General features: G+C 44.3%; 1 protein-coding gene across 2 annotated transcripts in view; it reads left to right on the forward strand.

Moving 5' to 3' along the window:
• The window catches only part of LOC310843269 (uncharacterized protein), a 217,324-nt gene extending 199,272 nt beyond the window's left edge, over positions 1-18,052 (forward strand). Inside the window, exons 6-7 of one of the 2 annotated variants that reach the window (XM_083736319.1) lie at positions 6,133-6,259; positions 15,256-18,052. In XM_083736319.1, coding sequence (XP_083592445.1) covers positions 6,133-6,259; positions 15,256-17,426 — 2,298 coding nt within the window. In that variant the 3' untranslated portion in view covers positions 17,427-18,052. The remainder of the gene's footprint in view (positions 1-6,132; positions 6,260-15,255) is intronic. The other variant, XM_083736320.1, reaches the window with a different exon arrangement.
• The last annotated feature ends 1,710 nt before the right edge of the window (positions 18,053-19,762 follow it).

Genomic DNA, 19,762 nt, shown 5'->3' on the forward strand with positions numbered 1-19,762 from the left:
GGCACCCATGACCTGTTTTTTTTGCCTAGGGAATTCCAGGAGGTGGGGGAATCATTTGGCCTATTCCAATAATCTGCTTGCATAGGTCTGATGTTATTTGGAGACAGTAACACCCATTAATTTCACGTTATCTAGGTGAGGATGAATAAAACACTCTAGAAAAATCCTTCATGACTGTGTCTGCAATGTTTCCAATATGAGTTCACTTACCCATTAAAGTGTGTCATTAAATGCTGAGAAATCGTACCATACTCAGCTTACGGATCTCAACCCCAAGAAACCCGACACAGAGTAGCTGCCTTTCCCCCAATTTCTTAGCTAGACATAACGGATATTGAGAAGGAAGGAGAGAGAGGTAGGCATCCTTTCGGCGATGCCGCCCCGCTCCAGTTTGCCTCTGTCGGCCCCCGATGCCCCTTTCCTGTGGCCCCTGAATGGCTCTCTCCTCATCCGTCTCTCTCGGGAGACAATGGGGGACGGCTCAAGCGGTGGGGAGATTGCAAGGCCTGCTGGGGCAGCTGGCTGCTGTGACGGACAGCAGAGCCAGAGCAGAGTCTGGGGGTGCAGTGCCTCACCATTCCACCAGGGGGCCAGAGCCTCTTTCTGATTGGCTACCCGGAGGGGGGTGGCGCCAGCACTTTTGGAGGGAAAATAAAGAGAGACCTTTCTGAGGGGATTTGAGATGGGAGAGAGGGAAGGTTGGGAGAAGATGGGGATGAGAGGAGGGTGGCGGGAGGGAGGGAGAAGTGGCTCTGATCTGAGTGGATACTCCGCTCTGAGGAGAATATCTATGGAGCCAGAGGAAGGAGCCTCACAGCTGAGATGGGGAGACCATGTTGGGGGTCTGGAGGGAGTGAAGCTGGAGGGAGAAGCTGTGGGAAGACTCTCCTCTTCTTCTTCTGGAGTCTCCTTGCAGTCAGGAGGGGGGGGGAGAGATCTTCTAGGAAAAGAAGATTCCCGAGTCCGTGGCAAGGGCTGAGAGGATCCCCTGGGTCTGGCATACGAAGGAAAATACCTCAGGGGAACCGAGGAAAAGTGGCCCCTGGCTGTGAAGGAAGCTGGGCTGTGTCAAAAGTACCTCACGGAAAGACCCCTCATAACTAAGTTCGGGGGTGAGAGAGAAGCAGCAGAAAGAGAGTTCAGCCTTTCACCACCTATTCTGGAAACCTGAACATCTCCCTGAAGTGTGACAACTGATTTTGAGAGGAGGGAGTTGAAGAGAAGCTGTGCCTGCAGAACTGTGTTTAATCCTGAGACATTTAGCTGAAGTAATAAATTAACTTCTCCCTGAAAGAACACATCTCCTGTCTTCACTTTGTTTCACCATTCTCTCTTTTTTGTAAATAAAGCTTTCCTTATCTGATAATCTCCTGCCAGAGACTCCCTGGATTGCAGTTCCCCTCACACAAAGTAGCCTGTGGGAAATCGTAGACATCTGTTCAATCTTCATCATCATCACTTTATTTTATTTGTAACCTTTCCATTGTTAAAACAACGCTCAAGGCGGCTTACAACATGATAGGCAAAGGGCCTTCTCGGTGGTGGCGCCTCTTCTGCGGAACGCCCTCCCATCGGATGTCAAAGAAATAAACAACTCTCTGACGTTTAGAAGACTCCTGAAGGCAGCCCTGTTTAGGGAAGTTTTTAAGGATTGATGTTTTAATGTAGTTTTAATCATTTGTTGTAGGCTGCCCAGAGTGCCTGGAGAAACCCAGCCAGATGGGTGGGGCATAAATAATAAATTATTGTTGTTATTGTTATGACAAGATTTACATAATTACCAACATAACAAAAGTCATAAACGATAAGCAAAACACATCCAAAGGTACACAACCAAATGGAAAAGAATTTCCACATAAATCATAAGATCAAAAATTCAGAATACAACATTAATATCAATAACAATTGAAAATGACACAGATAAAAACCCAAAACCATTTGAAGAAGGAGGCCTATCTGCCCAGCAGTAGCAGCAGTATTTTATTATGATGATGATGATGATTATTATTATTATTTATACATACCCCGGGCATCTGGCTGGTTTTTCCCAAGCCACTCTGGGCAGCTTCCAACAAAATATTAAAATACAATAGTCCATAAAATATTAAAAGCTTCTCTAAGCATAACAACCATCCATTTTTAGTCCATTGAGTTAGAAATTCAGCATTTCTGGAAGGGGAAATGGCATACTATTGAATGTTTGCATAGCAACATGCTTAAGAAAGTATTACTCATTTATGACGAGAATGGGATTTATTTATTATGAACTTTGCTTGGTTCCTCCTTGGCAGCCAGCGCGATTGTTTCAGCAGGGCTCGAACTCAGGACCCGCTGCCTTGAGGGACATCTAAGAGCAGTTGGGCAGGAGAAAGGTCTCCCTTGGGCTCCCTTGGGAGGTGGGGGACTCTCCTTCCTTGGAGGTTTCTCAGCAGAGATCGGACGGCCATCTGCCATGGATGCTTGAGCTGAGATTCCTGCATTGCTGGGGGTGGGACTAGATGACCCTGGGATCCCCTCCTCTCTCTCCACTCCTGAATTCCAGGAGGAGCTTCCTTGCCTCCTGCAAAGCCCTTTTCCCTGCAGGCTCTTCCTCTGGTTTCTGGCCAAGGGAGGGAGTCCAGCCAAGAGCCTCACCCCCAAAAGGATATCTGGGCATGGGCGGAGCCGGGGGGGCAGTTGCCCCCCACCGAAATCCATAACAAATAATAAGAATCTCAGGTTCTGCCAAGCGAGAGAGGGCTGAGCTGGGGGGACTCGGCTTGGCAAGGGTTAAAGGGAACCGAGCTGCCTTCCTAGAGAGGACAGGAAGCAAGGGGGGCAGGTCCTCCAGCTCCAAGGCCCCTCCCTCCCCAGTCCTTTCCTGCAAGGGAGGGGGGGTGTTGCTTTGTGTCTCTCCTGCAAGGGCTGCCTCGCTGTCCCTCCTGGGATCTGGTGAGTCTCCTCTCTCTCTGGGATCTGGTGGGGGTCCCAGGGCTGCAGCAGGGGAGGGGGCCTGGGGGGCCGCATGTTCTCCTGCAGGGGGGGGACCCCAAGTCAGGGAGGAGGAGGGGGTCCTGCCAGGGAGGGGCCAGGTCTGCCATGCTCTCCTTCCTGCAAATCAGAGGATCCAAAACTCATTCGGCCCTCTACCCCTCCCCCCTGCTTCAGAAAAGATCTCCCTTCTTTAAACAAAGGGGTCCCTGGGACTTTAACTCTGTGTGACGTCGCTCAGCCTCATTGCACAACGGACGAAAAATGTGCAAATGGTTTTCCAAAGCTGGACGAGGAGGTGGACTAGCCCCCCCCCCCAAAAAAAAAGGTGGGAGAGAAAGGCCAGGAATAAAGAGAGGGATCCCAGGCCATAGTCTGGCTGCTGCATTGGGGACCAGTTTCCCAGTCATCTCCAAGGGCAGCCCCCCACGGAGGCCACTGCAGCAATCCCCTCGCACCCAGAGCAGGGCATCCCAGGACCACATCCTCTCTCTCCCAAAGGGATTGTTGCTGGCAAAGCAGCCGGAAATGGGCGCTGCTACTCACCGAGACTCCAGGGACCTTGGCATCAGTAGCTGTGTGTGTGTTAAGCTATCTAAGAGAATACTAATACTAAATTACACTCCTAAATTTCAAGGGAGGTGTTTTTGGCCCTGCGAACTTGGCCCTCAGGGGGTTGGCCAGAAACATACCTGGCCCTCAGAGCAAAGAAAAAGTGACCCCACCCCAAGGGGTCTGCCTGAAGAGTGCCAGAGAGTTCAAGTGCAAAAAAGGAGACAGAAGCAGGGGAGTGGGGCTGGGGGGAGAACAACTCCTGAGGACCCCTGGGTGAGGATCCCCACTAGAGCCAAGCATCCATTTCCCACAAGATACAAATGACTCCCTTGTCAGTCAGTTTTCACTTCATGCATTGACTGGAAGGCAGGAGCAACAAGGCTGATTCATCTCCCAGAAATCCCTTCCGTTGCCTCCACATTTTGCATTGCTAGAAGGCTAGAGACATATTTCTTCTCTTCTTACTCCTCTTCCTCCCCCCCCCCCCCCCAAGATAGCTAATGATCTGGGATGTGGTGCAGTCCAGCCCTAGTTCCCAGCAAGACTCATCCATGCTTCCTCAAGGAACCTTTTTCTTCTCCTGATATTAGACAACCTTTGTAACAGAACAATGTATTTGCTTTGTAGGATTTGCTAGCGCCTCTCCTTAAGACAGACAGAACTTGGCAGGAGACCAAAGGGTTCCTTCCAATCTCTCAGAGGCTTCCTGAGAGCACAGATGGGTGAGCGAGACTCAGCTGGCCCTGGAGCAGGAAGAGGCCATGACATCCAAACCGGGAGCAGTGGGGGATTCTGGGAGAACTCTGTGCAGAAGATCCTGGGTGAGGAGGACACCCTCCGCTCAGAGGTGCAGAGCCAGCAGTTGAGGCAGTTCTGCTGCCAGGAGGCCAAAGGACCCCGAGAGGTTTGCAGCCGACTCTACCACTTTGACCGTCAGTGGCTGAAGCCAGAAAGGCACACGAAAGCTGAGATGCTGGACCTGGTGATCTTGGAGCAGTTCCTGGCTGTCCTTCCACCGGAGATGGAGAGCTGGGTGAGGGACTGTGGAGCAGAGACCAGTTCGCAGGCAGTGGCCCTGGCCGAAGGTTTCCTCCTGAGTCAAGCAGAGGAGAGAAAGCAGGTGAGAGAAACTTTCCTCTGGATACTCCCAAGGGGCTCCAAACAGGACAGAAAACATCCCATAATGGTCTGCTGATGGCCCATGCTTTTTCTGCAAGGCATCCATGGAATGAGATCTAACACCCTTCTTTGTCATTCTCTTTCTTATATTTTCCCCCATTCTCTGTTTTGAATCCTTGTTTCTTTTTCAGGGAAAGGATCTCTTTGCAGAAATGGACCTGGATTCCTGTGAGGCAGAGAGGCCTCCGTTGGACACCAGAGAGAGGCCACTGGGTAAGGAGGAAGGTGGTTTTGCTCCATTTGGTCTCGTTCTGTTGGTTTCCCAACTCATCTGAGGGTTCTTTTCATCTTGTTTTGGGGGGAGACAGTTGGGAACAAGGGTCCAGAGGAGGGGAGATATATTTTTTCACAACTAAAATATGGAATGGGCACAAACGTCCAAATACTCTCAGCAGGTAAGGCTTTCTCAAATGCTCATCTGTAGTTAGAGATGCCCTGTTTCACCTGTGAGAGGTGCAGGCACTCCTGGCTTCCTGCTTACCTTTTTTCTCTTGCAGATGGCAGAAGGATGCCGGCAAGACCTCCTGATCTATCTTTTCATGCGGGCAGAAGAGAAGCAGTGGCTGTGGAACCAGATCAGGTCAGGGGAAGCTGCCTTGTGGGGACAGAGGCTGAGGGATGGAGCAATGTCATGGACTGGTTGGGCACAGAGGAATAGTGGGAGGAAGCAGCCGGGCAACCAGGAAGGGAAGATGGCTCAGAGCCGAAGGAGTGGAGGTGGAGGAAGGATGAGAGGTCAGAGGGAGAAGCCTGGGAAGAGGAGGTGTCAGAAGCTGAAGGGGAAACAGGGCTTAGTGAGCTGGGAGACTCTGTGGCAAAATGCAGTGCAGAATCAGAGGCAGAAGAGGAAGCAGGCGAGTGGCAGAAGCCACCCTCCCTGCTTGTCTCTCAGAGCCAGGAGACCCCCTGCAATGCAGGAATCTCTGCTAGATCATACAAGACAGATGGCCATCAAAAACAGCTTATTTTATTTCTAGATTGATAACTGAATGCAAAAATTGGTTTCTAAGCAGTGGACAGACGAGAACAAATAGTGGCCTGGATTCACCTAACCAGCCCCATGAGCTGGAAAATGCAGCCTGCCCCCCATTCCTCCCCCTCTCCATGCCCCCATGACCCCCTTCAATTTGGCTCTAGGGCATTGGGAGGGAACCTTCCCAGAACAGCTGACAAGGAGAGGAGAAAGTGGATCCTTCCATTGGGGAAACTGGAACGCTTGCGTAGGCAGAATGACTTGGGAAACACAAGGAGGAGTTCCACCTATTTGCACAAAAACGGATACATAAAATAAGCACCCATAATTAAAATGTGCTGCAAAACAATCCTATTGAAACAACACCGCAATTTACAGGAAGGAAATAACAGAGCATCATGTAGCAGAACATATTTCTGCTGCCTCAGAGGAGGACATTTCCTTTTTTCTTTTAGGGTCCAGTGTGCTTTGAAGATGTCGCTGTTCGTTTCACAGATGAGGAGTGGGCGTTGCTGGATCCTGACCAGAGAGCTCTGCATAAGGACATCATGGAGGAGACTCGTGGGATCGTGGCCTCTCTTGGTAAGGCTCCCTGTGGGATCGTCATTGTTGTTGTTGTTGTTTAGTCGTGTCCGACTCTTCGTGACCTCGTGGATCAGAGCACGCCAGGCACTCTTGTCTTCCACTGCCTCCCACAGTTTGGTCAGACTCATGTTTGTGGCTTCGAGAACACCATCCAACCATCTCGTCCTCTGTCGTCCCCTTCTCCTTGTGCCCTCCATCTTTCCCAGCATCAGGGTCTTCTCCAGGGAGTCTTCTCTTCTCATGAGGTGGCCAAAGTACTGGAGCCTCAGCTTCACGATCTGTCCTTCCAGTGAACACTCAGGGCTGGTTTCCATCAGAATGGAGAGGTTGGATCTTCTTGCTGTCCATGGGACTCTCAAGAGTCTCCTCCAGCACCAGAATTCAAAAGCATCAATTCTTCGGCGATCAGCCTTCTTTATGGTCCAGCTCTCACCTCCATACATCACTAATGGGAAAACCATGGCTTTAACTATACGGACCTTTGTTGGCAAGGTGATGTCTCTGCTTTTTAAAATGCTGTCTAGATTTGCCATCGCCTTTCTCCCAAGGAGCAGGTGTCTTTTAATTTCGTGACTGCTGTCACCATCTGCAGTGATCATGGAGCCCAAGAAAGTAAAGTCTCTCACTGCCTCCATTTCTTCCCCTTCTATTTGCCAGGAGGTGATGGGACCAGTGGCCATGATCTTCGTTTTTTTGATGTTGAGCTTCAGACCATATTTTGCGCTCTCCTCTTTCACCCTCATTAAAGGGTTTTTTAATTCCTCCTCACTTTCTGCCATCAGGGTTGTGTCATCTGCTTATCTGATATTTCTTCCGGTGATTCATCCAGCCCAGCCTTTCGCATGATGAATTCTGCATATAAGTTAAATAAGCAGGGAGACAGTATACAGCCTTCTTGTATTCCTTTCCTAATTTTGAACCAATCAGTTGTCCCATATCCAGTTCTAACTGTAGCTTCTTGTCCCACATAGAGATTTCTCAGGAGACAGATGAGGTGATCAGGCACTCCCATTTCTTTAAGAACTTGCCATAGTTTGCTGTGGTCGACACAGTCAAAGGCTTTTGCATAGGGATCATCATATCAGCCTGGAAATTCAAAAAATACCTCTATGTGACCAACCTCATCTATTTTCACAGAACTCAACCGTGGCCCCTATAACACCTGGGAACCTAACACCCCCACAATAAACAGTAACTTACAGTTTTTTCTTTGAACAGTATTCCTCAAATTATTCCTTTTTCTACCACGACCGGGCTGGTCTGAACTGCCCAAGCCATCTTAAATGTCAGCTTCAGAATTGTTAGGAAAGATAAGTTGTGAAGTTTAGAGCTCACAGGGTTAACAGCTCAGAGTGTCCTCCATCTGGGGAGGAGCTTTCTCAACATCCGGGAAAGCTGTTTCTTTGTTCTTTCTGACTTTCGTTGTCTCCTGAGGCAAGGAAGACGAAATGTCTGCATCTTCCGATGGTTTAGTAGCAGTGATGCTGATGATGAAGATGCTTTACAAACTTAATCTTTTCCGGAACAGGGCTGCTCTTAAATCAATGTACCACTGTAGTAATAATAATATTTTTTATTTATACCCTGCCCATTTGGCTGGGTTGCCCCAACACATATATAAACATGGCTTCCAACACATTTATAAACATGAAGCATAAATAATAATAATAAGCTGATCCCATATAAAAAGAACATTAACTTTAAAGTGAACAACTTCTCCTAGTGGCCATGATTGTGGAAACCTTTTGTGAATAGTGTATTTCTGAGGTTTGATGGCTCATAACACCCCTTTTGTGTGGAGTAATACCATAAAATTATATATCAATGGAAAGATAATTTAATGAAGAATGTAATGAAAGAACATTTATGAAGGTGTATTTATTAGAACAGCAGCCATAACCATTTATTAGAACAGCAGTCATAACCATTGGCAACCTTTCGCTTTAATTACGGCCTTACAATGCCTTCCCATGATATGAACCAAGTTTTTAGTTCTGCAGCTGTAATAAAGTGAAACAAAGATTAAATTATTGCCTCTGTTAATTGGACTTTATTGCTGGGTTGCTTCTGACTAACAAGTTTCTTTAGTCGGCTCCATAGATTTCTGATTGGGTTAAAGTTTGGGCTATTCCCAGGCCATTCCAGCCGTGAAATATCTTTATCTTGAAAGCACCTTTTGCACACAGCAGCAACATGACATGGAGCGGAATCCTGTTGAAGTATAAAATACTTCATATATTTTATACATATGTGTATACATATATATGTGTGTGTGTGGAATGTTTCGAAGCGGTTGCTCGAGAGCAAGCAGGCAAATATCTTCTTGCTTGGCTGTGAAGCCTTGCTTCTGCTGCCAAAATAAACCTTATCTGTCCGGAGCGCCACTCTCCCGTGGCTGACTCAGTCGCTGGCAGAATCCGTGAGTGGGCGGTTCCTAAACTTTCCCCAGCAAAGCAGCTTCTTGACGCCCAGTCTGCGCCTCCCCTCTCTGCACGGATGCTTTCTGCGCAAGGAGAGCGTTGGTAACGAGAGGACCCCTCTCCTCCCCGCTTTGGCCAGGCAAGTTGTCCTGGCACCGCCTTGCCTCTTCCGACTCCTGCAGCTCCGCTCAACTGGAGGCGTGTTTACTCTCCTCCGTTGAAGAGGAGCTGCTTCCCATGATCCCTGGAGGCTCTCTGTAATCCATTCGGCCTTTCCTCCCTCCCTCCTGAACCGATGGCAGTTCCCTGACAATATGCTTCAGCATCTGGGAAAAGATCACCTGAGGAACGCTTCAGTTTGGGCGCAAGTATTTCATTTATGCATTTTAGGGCATTTACATTCCCATTAATGACGTAAATTTTGCCCACACCTTTTACTGCCATACAACCCCAGATCAACACACTATCTGGGTGTTTCACGGTCGGAGTAATGCAAGTAGGATGTAAATCTTCTCTGATTCTTCTCCTCGCGTATGTCATCCCAACACTACCAAGCAAGGAGATTTGGGTCTCATCATACCAAATAACATTGTCCCATTGTTTCGCTGTCTAGTTAACATGGGTTTAATCTTTTCAACCTTTGCTTGAGAGATGACAGTGGCTTCTTCCTTAGAATTCTAATATTTAGACCAGTCCTTGCACTCAACTTCACATTACATTGCACCATGTCATCTTGTATCCACCCAGATGATTTTCTTCTGTCGTGTACGGACAGTCTCTCCACTCGTCCATTGTCACTTGCCTTTGTGCACCTTTCCCTGCCATTACCAGTCTGATTTTGTAGTGACTGAGTCTCCTTATACCTCTTCAAAAATATAGAAATGCCAGCTTTGGTTAAGATTTCCTAATATTTCATCAATTTCTTCATAACTGTAGCCTTGTTCACTTAACAGTACAATTTTACATCGCTTTCTGTTTTGTTTTTTTAAATATGATTTTTATTAATTTTCCAATAAAAACAAATTTATAACATCATTAAACATCAAAAACTCATCACATATCTTTTTTTTTCTTTTAGACTTCCATCAACATGTCTGATAATTTTCCGTAATTATCACAGATTGCATTATATATATCTTTTCTTCCCATGTTGTTTAAACAATATTTCTACCAAATCTTCTTACAGAGCTTCTTGAAAACTTACAAACGTTATATCATTATCACAAATATTTTTAATATATTCTGTAAATTTACTCCAGTCCTCAGTGAATCTTTGGTCTTGTCGGTTACGAATCCTCCCTGTCAATCTGTCCAGTGCCGCGTAATCCATTAATTTGGATCTCCATTCTTCAATCGTAGGCATTTCTTCTTGTTTCCATTTCTGGGCCAAAAGAGTTCTGGCTGCTGTTACTGCATACAGAAATACTTTCTGATCGTTCCTTTTTATTTCACCACCTAATATTCCTAATAGAACTGCTTCTGGTTTTTTAACAAATGTATATTTCAGTATTTTCTTTATCTCATTATATATCATTTCCCAGAAGCACTTCATTTTTTCACATTCCCACCACATATGATAAAATGTCCCTTCTTTCTCCTTACATTTACAATATTTATTACTCACCTTATACATCTACTTAATTTAACTGGTGTTATATACCATCGATATATCATTTTCATAACATTTGGTTATCAAATGGTACATGCCGTAAATCTCATCCCTTCCTTCCACAATTTTATCCAATCATCAAATTGAATGTTATATCCAAAGTCTTTGGCCCATTGAATCATAACTGATTTTCACCTCTTCATCCTTCAAATGCCATTCTAATAATAATTTATACATCATAGATAAATTTTTAACTTCGTTATTCAATACTTCTCTTTGAAACCTAGATTCTTTTTCAGAATAGCCTCTTTCTGCAACCTCTTTTCTAAACATTTCATTAATCTGAAAATAATGCAGCCAATTGTTTACATATTCTTTCACTTCTTCATATGGTTTCATTTTCCACTCACTTCCCTCTTTCTCAATTAAACTTCCATATGTTATCCACCTCCCAGTCATATTGATCTTTTTAACACTCATTGCCTCTAATGGTGATAACCAGTGTGGTATTTTTGGTTCAAGTAGGTTTTTGTACCTACCCCATACCTCAATCAGAGATCCTCTAATAATATGATTTTTGAAACCTTTATGCACTCGTTTTTTTCCATACCATAAATATGCATGCCAGCCGAATCTATTGTCATATCCTTCCAAATCTAACAAATCTGTATTTTCTAATTTCATCCATTCTTTCAACCAACATATGCACGATGCTTCATAATATAATCTCATATCTGGTAGGGCCAAACCTCCCCTCTCTTTTAAATCTGTTAAGAACTTAAATTTTATTATCGGCTTTTTGCCCTGCCAGATATATCTTGAAATCAAAATCCATGATGCCACCAAACGAATAAAAGTCTGTGTTAAATCTCAAAGAGAGGGGAAGAGAAGGAGAAGGGCAAAAGCCCCCCCATCAAAGATACAAAAATGGTGCAGTTTGCTTCTTTGTATCCCATTCAAATACTACGCAGAGAAGGAGGCGGGGGGGGGTATGGACTTCAGAAGGCAAAAACACTCCTAATTCCTCTCAAACTTATTTTAAACTTCCACCAAATGAAGGTAAAGAAACAGTATTTTCCCTCTTAGTATCTTAGAATCATAGAATCATAGAATCGTAGAGTTGGAAGAGACCACAAGGGCCATCGAGTCCAACCCCCTGCCAAGCAGGAAACACCATCAGAGCACTCCTGACATATGGTTGTCAAGCCTCTGCTTAAAGACCTCCAAAGAAGGAGACTCCACCACACACCTTGGCAGCAAATTCCACTGTCAAACAGCTCTTACTGTCAGGAAGTTCTTCCTAATGTTTAGGTGGAATCTTTTTTCTTGTAGTTTGGAACCATTGCTCCGTGTCCGCTTCTCTGGAGCAGCAGAAAACAACCTTTCTCCCTCCTCTATGTGACATCCTTTTATATATTTGAACATGGCTATCATATCACCCCTTAACCTCCTCTTCTCCAGGCTAAACATGCCCAGCTCCCTTAGCCGTTCTTCATAAGGCATCGTTTCCAGGCCTTTGACCATTTTGGTTGCCCTCCTTTGGACACGTTCCAGTTTGTCAGTGTCCTTCTTGAACTGTGGTGCCCAGAACTGGACACAGTACTCCAGGTGAGGTCTGACCAGAGCAGAATACAGTGGCACTATTACTTCCCTTGATCTAGATGCAATACTCCTATTGATGCAGCCCAGAATTGCATTGGCTTTTTTAGCTGCCGCGTCACACTGTTGGCTCATGTCAAGTTTGTGGTCAACCAAGACTCCTAGATCCTTTTCACATGTACTGCTCTCAAGCCAGGTGTCACCCATCTTGTATTTGTGCCTCTCATTTTTTTTGCCCAAGTGCAATACTTTACATTTCTCCCTATTAAAATTCATCTTGTTTGTTTTGGCCCAGTTCTCTAATCTGTCAAGGTCGTTTTGAAGTGTGATCCTGTCCTCTGGGGTGTTAGCCACCCCTCCCAGTTTGGTGTCATCTGCAAATTTGATCAGGATGCCCTTGAGTCCATCATCCAAGTCGTTGATAAAGATGTTGAATAAGACTGGGCCCAAGACAGAACCCTGTGGCACCCCACTAGTCACTCTTCTCCAGGATGAAGAGGAACCATTGATGAGCACCCTTTGGGTTCGGTCAGTCAGCCAGTTACAAATCCACTGAGTGGTAGCATAGTCAAGACCGCATTTTACCAGCTTCTTTACAAGAATATCATGGGGGACCTTGTCAAATGCCTTGCTGAAATCAAGGTAGGCTACATCCACTGCATTCCCTTCATCTACCAGGGTTGTAATTCTGTCAAAAAATGAGATCAGGTTAGTCTGACACGACTTATTTTTCAGAAATCCATGGTGACTATTGGTGATCACAGTATTCCTTTCTAGGTGATCACAAACTGTTTGCTTAATGATCTGCTCCAGAATCTTCCCTGGTATTGATGTCAGACTGACTGGGCGGTAATTATTTGGGTCCTCTCTTTCCCCCTTTTTGAAAATAGGGACAACATTTGCCCTCCTCCAGTCTGCCGGGACTTCGCCTGTTCTCCAGGAATTCTCAAAGATGACTGCCAGTGGTTCTGAGATCACATCTGCCAGTTCTTTTAATACTCTTGGATGCAGTTCATCTGGCCCTGGAGACTTGAATACATCTAAACTAGCCAAGTATTCTTGTACTATCTCCTTAGTTATTCTGGGCTGTGTTTCCTCTGCTGAATCATTTGCTCCAAATTCTTCAGGTCGGGCATTGTTTTCTTTATTGGAGAAGACTGAGGGAAAGAAGGCATTGAGGAGTTCAGCCCTTTCTGTGTCCCCTGTTTGCATTTCACCATCTTCTCCTCTGAGTGACCCCACGGTTTCTTTGTTCTTCCTTTTGCTACGAACATACCCATAAAAGCCTTTTTTGTTGCTTTTAACCTCTCTAGCAAGCCTGAGTTCATTCTGTGCTTTAGCTTTTCTGACTTTGTGTCTACACGTGCTGGCTATTTGTTTGAATTCCTCTTTGGTGGTTTTCCCCCTTTTCCATTTTTTGTACACATCCTTTTTAAATCTTAACTCAGTTAAAAGTTCTTTAGATAGCCACCCTGGCTTCTTTAGGCACCTTCCATGTTTCCGTCTCATTGGTATTGCCTGAAGTTGTGGTTTTACTAGCTCCCTCTTAACAAACTCCCAGCCATCATGAACTCCCTTTCCTTTTAGTATTACTGTCCATGGGATCTCACCAAGCACTTCCCTAAGTTTTATGAAGTCGGCTTTCTTAAAGTCAAGAAATTGAGTCCTAATATGCTTGGCTGCTCCTTTCCGCTGTATAGTAAACTTCAGAAGAGCATGATCACTCGCGCCTAATGATCCTTCCACTTCTACCCCACTAACCAGGTCATCAACATTGGTTAGGACCAGATCTAAAATGGCTGTTCCTCTTCTTGCTTCTCTCACTTTCTGGACAATGAAGTTGTCTGCAAGGCCAGTGAGGAATCTGTTTGACTTTATGCTCTTGGCTGAGTTTGACATCCAGCAAATATCCGGGTAATTGAAGTCCCCCATTACTACTATCTCCCTTCCTTTTGCATGCTTGGCCATCTGTTCCAGGAAGGCATCATCTATGTCCTCCATTTGGCTTGGGGATCTATAGTAAACTCCCACAATGAGGTCCCTGTTATTCATCTCTCCCTTAATTTTGACCCAAATGCTCTCACTTTGGCTTTGAGGTTCTAAATCTTGGATCTCTTCACAGGTATACACATCCCTGACATATAACGCCACTCCTCCTCCTTTCTTGTCTGGTCTGTTTCTCTGAAATAGATTGTAACCCTCCATTATTACATTCCAGTCGTGGGACTTATCTTCTGTCTCTCTTCACAGGCTAGAATTAATAAATCAGTAGTTTTAAAGTCCATCGCTGCCAATTGCGCAGATCTTTTTAAAAACAAAAGTAGAAAGCTCTCGGAGTCTTCTCCCCCGACGTTTCCCACCGACTCACTGATAAGACTATTAATTGCCTTCCAAACGACTCTCCCCCTTTTCTCTATCTTTATAATCCTTATACTCCTTAGAGTCCTTTAAAAGGCAGTCAAATAAATTATCAGTTTAATCCGTTTGCATTGACGTACGTTTTTGTCCCGCTCTGAAGATTGTTCTTGTGTGTAGTTTAAATTCCAGGCAAGGCTGACCTCATTTTTTTTCCACCTTACCCACTTCGAATTGGCTCTAATCCATGGATTTGTATTTTTAAAAGTCCCAATTCGATTTCTTAATGTTTGAGAGCTGATCGCTTCTGTGTGCAAGCTCGGAGCTTCACTCTTGAGGGATAGAAATGGCCTCCTGCTGTCCGCTTCTCTACCCCACCGCTCTCGTCGCCCCTCAAAAAGAGGTTACTTGGCAGCCGGAGGATAAGCTGTTGGACAGTGCCAGGACCCTGCCCCTTGAATATCCTTTCAAGGGTGTTTGGGGGCTGCGGCGCTCTTGCAGCACTCCCTTTTCCCCTCAAAAGCTGGATTCTCTCAGCACTGAGGAATCCCGCTTGCTTTCACTCCCGCGATCGCCAGAAGCCTCCTCAACTCTTTGTGCCATTTCTATAATTTTATTGTTTTATAAGAACACAAAAAAACCAACCAACTTGATAGCAATCACAAAAGACACTGACAAAAGTCAATCTAAGCAAGTTGTCCTTCTTTTTAGCTTTAGATAGAATATGGGTAATTGAACAATTTCCGTTGATACATAATTTTATGATGTTACTCCAAAAGAAGCAGTGTTATGAGCCATCAAACCTCTGAAATACAGTTTTCTCCAAAAGTATTCCACAATTTTGACCACTACTGTATATCAAACAAAGCAACATTCAGCACCTCAACAGAATCTCATAATAAATATGTTGGTTAATGACAAACAACAAAGGTAATAAACACACACTGAACTCCCTTCAGTTCTTCTCCATTTGTTCCTGAGGTTCTAATCCCTTTTTGTCTCCATGGCAGATTGTGATGAATCAGAAATCAAGAGCGAAGGTGACCACGATAAAATACCCAGAGAGGAGAAGCCACGTAAAAATTTGGAGTTTGGAGAAAGCTGCAATCGGCGCTCCCATTCCACTTCCCATCAACAAAATATCCTTGGAAAGAAACTCTATCAGTGTGTGGAATGTGGAAAGAGCTTCAGTCAGTGCTCCTCTCTCACTTCCCATCAAAGAATTCATACAGGGGAGAAACCCTATCAGTGTGTGGAATGTGGAAAGAGCTTCGGTAGGAGCACCGATCTCACGTCCCATCAGAGAATTCATACATGGGAGAAACCCTATCAGTGTGTGGAATGTGGAAAGAGCTTCAGTAAGAGCTCCAATCTCACTTCACATCAAAGAATTCATACTGGGGAGAAACCCTATCAGTGTGTGGAATGTGGAAAGAGCTTTAGTCAGAGCTCCGATCTCACTGCCCATCAAAGAATTCATACAAGGGAGAAACGCTATCCGTGTGTGGAATGTGGAAAGAGCTTCACTGAAAGCTCCAAACTCACTTCCCATCAAAGAATTCATACAGGGGAGAAACCCTATCAGTGTGTGGAATGTGGAAAGAGCTTCCGTCAGAGTGCCGCTCTCACTTCCCATCGGAGAATTCATACAGGGGAGAAACCCTATCAGTGTGTGGAATGTGGAAAGAGCTTCAGTCACAGTCACAATCTCACTTCGCATCAAAGAATTCATACAGGGGAGAAACCCTATCAGTGTGCGGAATGTGGAAAGAGCTTCAGTCAGAGCTCCACACTCACTTCCCATCAAAGAATTCATACAGGGGAGAAACCCTATCAGTGTGTGGAATGTGGAAAGAGCTTTAGTCACAGCTTCGATCTCACTTCGCATCAAAGAATTCATACAGGGGAGAAACCCTATCAGTGTGTGGAATGTGGAAAGAGCTTCAGTCAGAGCTCCAAACTCACTTCCCATCAAAGAATTCATACAGGGGAGAAACCCTATCAGTGTGTGGAATGTGGAAAGAGCTACAGGAGGAACTCCGATCTCACTTCCCATCAAATAATTCATATAGGGGAGAAACCCTATCAGTGTGTGGAATGTGGAAAGAGCTTCAGTCACAGCCACAGTCTCACTTCCCATAAAAGAATTCATACAGGGGAGAAACCCTATTGGTGTGTGGAATGTGGAAAGAGCTTCAGTCACAGCCACAGTCTCACTTCCCATAAAAGAATTCATACAGGGGAAAAACCCTATCGGTGTGTGGAATGTGGAAAGAGCTTCAGTCACAGCCACAGTCTCACTTCCCATAAAAGAATTCATACAGGGGAGAAACCCTATCAGTGTGTGGAATGTGGAAAGAGCTTCACTGAAAGCTCCAAACTCACTTCCCATCAAAGAATTCATACAGGGGAGAAACCTTATCAGTGTGTGGAATGTGGAAAGAGCTTCCGTCAGAGCTCCGATCTCACTTACCATCACAGAATTCATACAGGGGAGAAACCCTATCAGTGTGTGGAATGTGGAAAGAGCTTCATGACGAGCTCCCATCTCACTTCCCATCAAAGAATTCATACAGGGGAGAAACCCTATCAGTGTGTGGAATGTGGAAAGAGCTTCAGTCAGAGCTCCAAACTCACTTCCCATCACAGAATTCATACAGGGGAGAAACCCTATCAGTGTGTGGAATGTGGAAAGAGCTTCAGTCAGAGCTCCAGTCTCACTTTGCATCAAAGAATTCATACAGGGGAGAAACCCTATCAGTGTGTGGAATGTGGAAAGAGCTTTAGTCACAGCTGCAATCTCACTTCCCATCAAAGAACTCATACAGGGGAGAAACCTTATCAGTGTGTGGAATGTGGAAAGAGCTTCCATCAGAGCTCCGATCTCACTTACCATCACAGAATTCATACAGGGGAGAAACCCTATCAGTGTGTGGAATGTGGAAAGAGCTTCACTCACAACCACAGTCTCACTTCCCATCAAAGAATTCATACAGGGGAGAAACCCTATCAGTGTGTGGAATGTGGAAAGAGCTTTAGTCACAGCAGCAATCTCACTTCCCATCAAAGAACTCATACAGGGGAGAAACCCTATCAGTGTGTGGAATGTGGAAAGAGCTTTAGTCACAGCAGCAATCTCACTTCCCATCAAAGAACTCATACAGGGGAGAAACCATATTAGTGTGCGGAATGTGGAAAGAGCTTCTGGAGGAGCTCCGATCTCACTTCCCATCAAAGAATCTATACTAAGGTCGATTTGTGTTTTTATATTGTGTTTTTATGTTGTAACATTCCTGAGACCTGTGGGTGTAAGCAATAGGCACCAACTCTTAAAGCCCTAGCAGGCTTTGTCCCCCAATATAATATTTGAGGAGGCCACCCCCCAGGTTTTTTTTGTTTTTTTTCCAAACACAAGCTTTTATTCTTCCACAACTTGCCAATCAATTTCTCTTTTAATTTTCCCTCTATAAATAAATAAATAAATAAATAATATACAAAGGTCACAAGAAAATCAAAATACAAGAAAATACAAAAGTCGACAGGTCCCATATTTGCAGGCCAAACACACAAGTTGCTTTGAAGCAGGTTTTCCCAAACTTGGGTCCCCAGCAGCTCCTGGAGTACAGTTTCCATCATCCCTTTCCATTACTTCTGCTAGCTAGGGAAGATGGGAGTTGTAGTCCAAAAACAGCTGGAGACCCATGTTTGCTTTAAAGGGAAGGTAGGCTGGCCCTGTGACACTCTCTGCTGGCTAATTGGAATTTATAGATCTCAAAACTGAAGTGTATCAGCACTTCAACTTCTTTTTTAAAAAAATAATTTTAATTGGTTTTCACAACAGAAAAAAAACACAACAAACACAACATAGAAAACAAAAACATATAAAATAAAATATGACTTCCCCATACCTCCCTTTCTCTGCATCCTTATTTTACAATTCTTTAGCAACCCTTAAGTCAATTTCTCTATTTAAATTCTCTCTCAGTTTCCTTAAAATGGTAATTTTTACCGCTGTAATTCTTTTTTTCTTACCCCTTGACATCTTAACAATCCTCAATTTTACAACAATTTTTAAGATAAATTTTAAATTTCTTCCAATCCTCTTCCACCGCCTCTTTCCCCTGGTCACGGATTCTGCCGGTCATCTCTGCCAGTCCCATAAACTCAGTCACCTTTGTCTGCCATTCTTCCAGAGTAGGTATTTCTTGCGTCTTCCAATACTTTGCCAGAAGAATTCTTGCTGCTGTGGTTGCATACATAAAAAATGTCCTATCCTTTCTTGACACCAATTGGCCCACCATGCCCAGAAGAAAAGCCTCCGGTTTCTTTGCAAATGTCCCCTTGAGGACTTTTTAAATTTCATTATAGATCATTTCCCAAAAGGCTTTAATCCTTGGGCAGGTCCACCAAAGGTGATAGAAGGTTCCTTCAGATTCATTGCATTTCCAACATTTATTATTGGGCAAATGATAAATTTTTGCCAGCTTGACTGGGGTCATGTACCACCTGTAGATCATTTTCATTATGTTCTCTTTTAAGGCACTACATGCCGTAAACCTAATACCGGTGGTCCATAACCGTTCCCAGTCAGCGAACATAATGTCATGACCAATGTCCTGAGCCCATTTAATCATAGCTGATTTAACTGTTTCCTCCTGTGTATTCCATTTCAACAGCAAATTATACATTCTAGACAAATTCTTAGTATTGGGCTCTAACAGTTCTGTTTCCAACTTTGACCTCTCCTTCTGAAATCCTAATTTCCTGTCCTGCTTAAATGTCTCATTTATCTGATAATAGTGTAACCAATCTCGAACTTTGGACTTTAGTTTCTCAAAACTCTGTAATTTAAACTTTTCACCGTCATGTTCTAGAATTTCACAATATTTTGGCCAATGGAGTCCATGTTAAGCTTTTTCACCGCCTTAGCTTCCATTGGTGACAACCACCTAGGGGTTTTACTTTCCAACAAATCTTTATAACGATTCCAAACATTATACAATGCTTTCCTAACAATATGGTTTTTAAAACCTTTATAGACCTTTGCCTTGTCGTACCATAAATATGCATGCCAACCAAAGTTATTGTTATACCCTTCCAAGTCCAAAATGTCTGTGTCCTCAAGAAGTAGCCATTGCTTCAACCAGCAGAATGCTGCTGATTCATAATAGAGTCTTAAGTCTGGCAGGGCAAATCCCCCTCTATCTTTTACATCAGTTAAAATCTTAAATTTTATTCTGGGCTTTTTGCCCTGCCAGACAAATTTAGATATATCTTTCTGCCACTTCTTGAAACAATCCATCTTGTCCAAAATCTGTAGTGTCTGAAACAAAAACAACATTCTCGGCAATACATTCATCTTAATAACGGCAATTCGGCCTAACAAGGAAAGTCTCAGCCTAGACCATATTTCTAGATCTTTCTTTACTTCTGTCCAACATTTTTCATAGTTATCTTTAAATAGGTTCACATTCTTGGATGTTAAATTCACCCCTAGGTATTTTACTTTTTTCATTA

This window comes from Podarcis gaigeae (genome assembly GCF_964106915.1).
Source record: "Podarcis gaigeae genome assembly, chromosome: 4".
NCBI lineage: Eukaryota > Metazoa > Chordata > Lepidosauria > Squamata > Lacertidae > Podarcis > Podarcis gaigeae.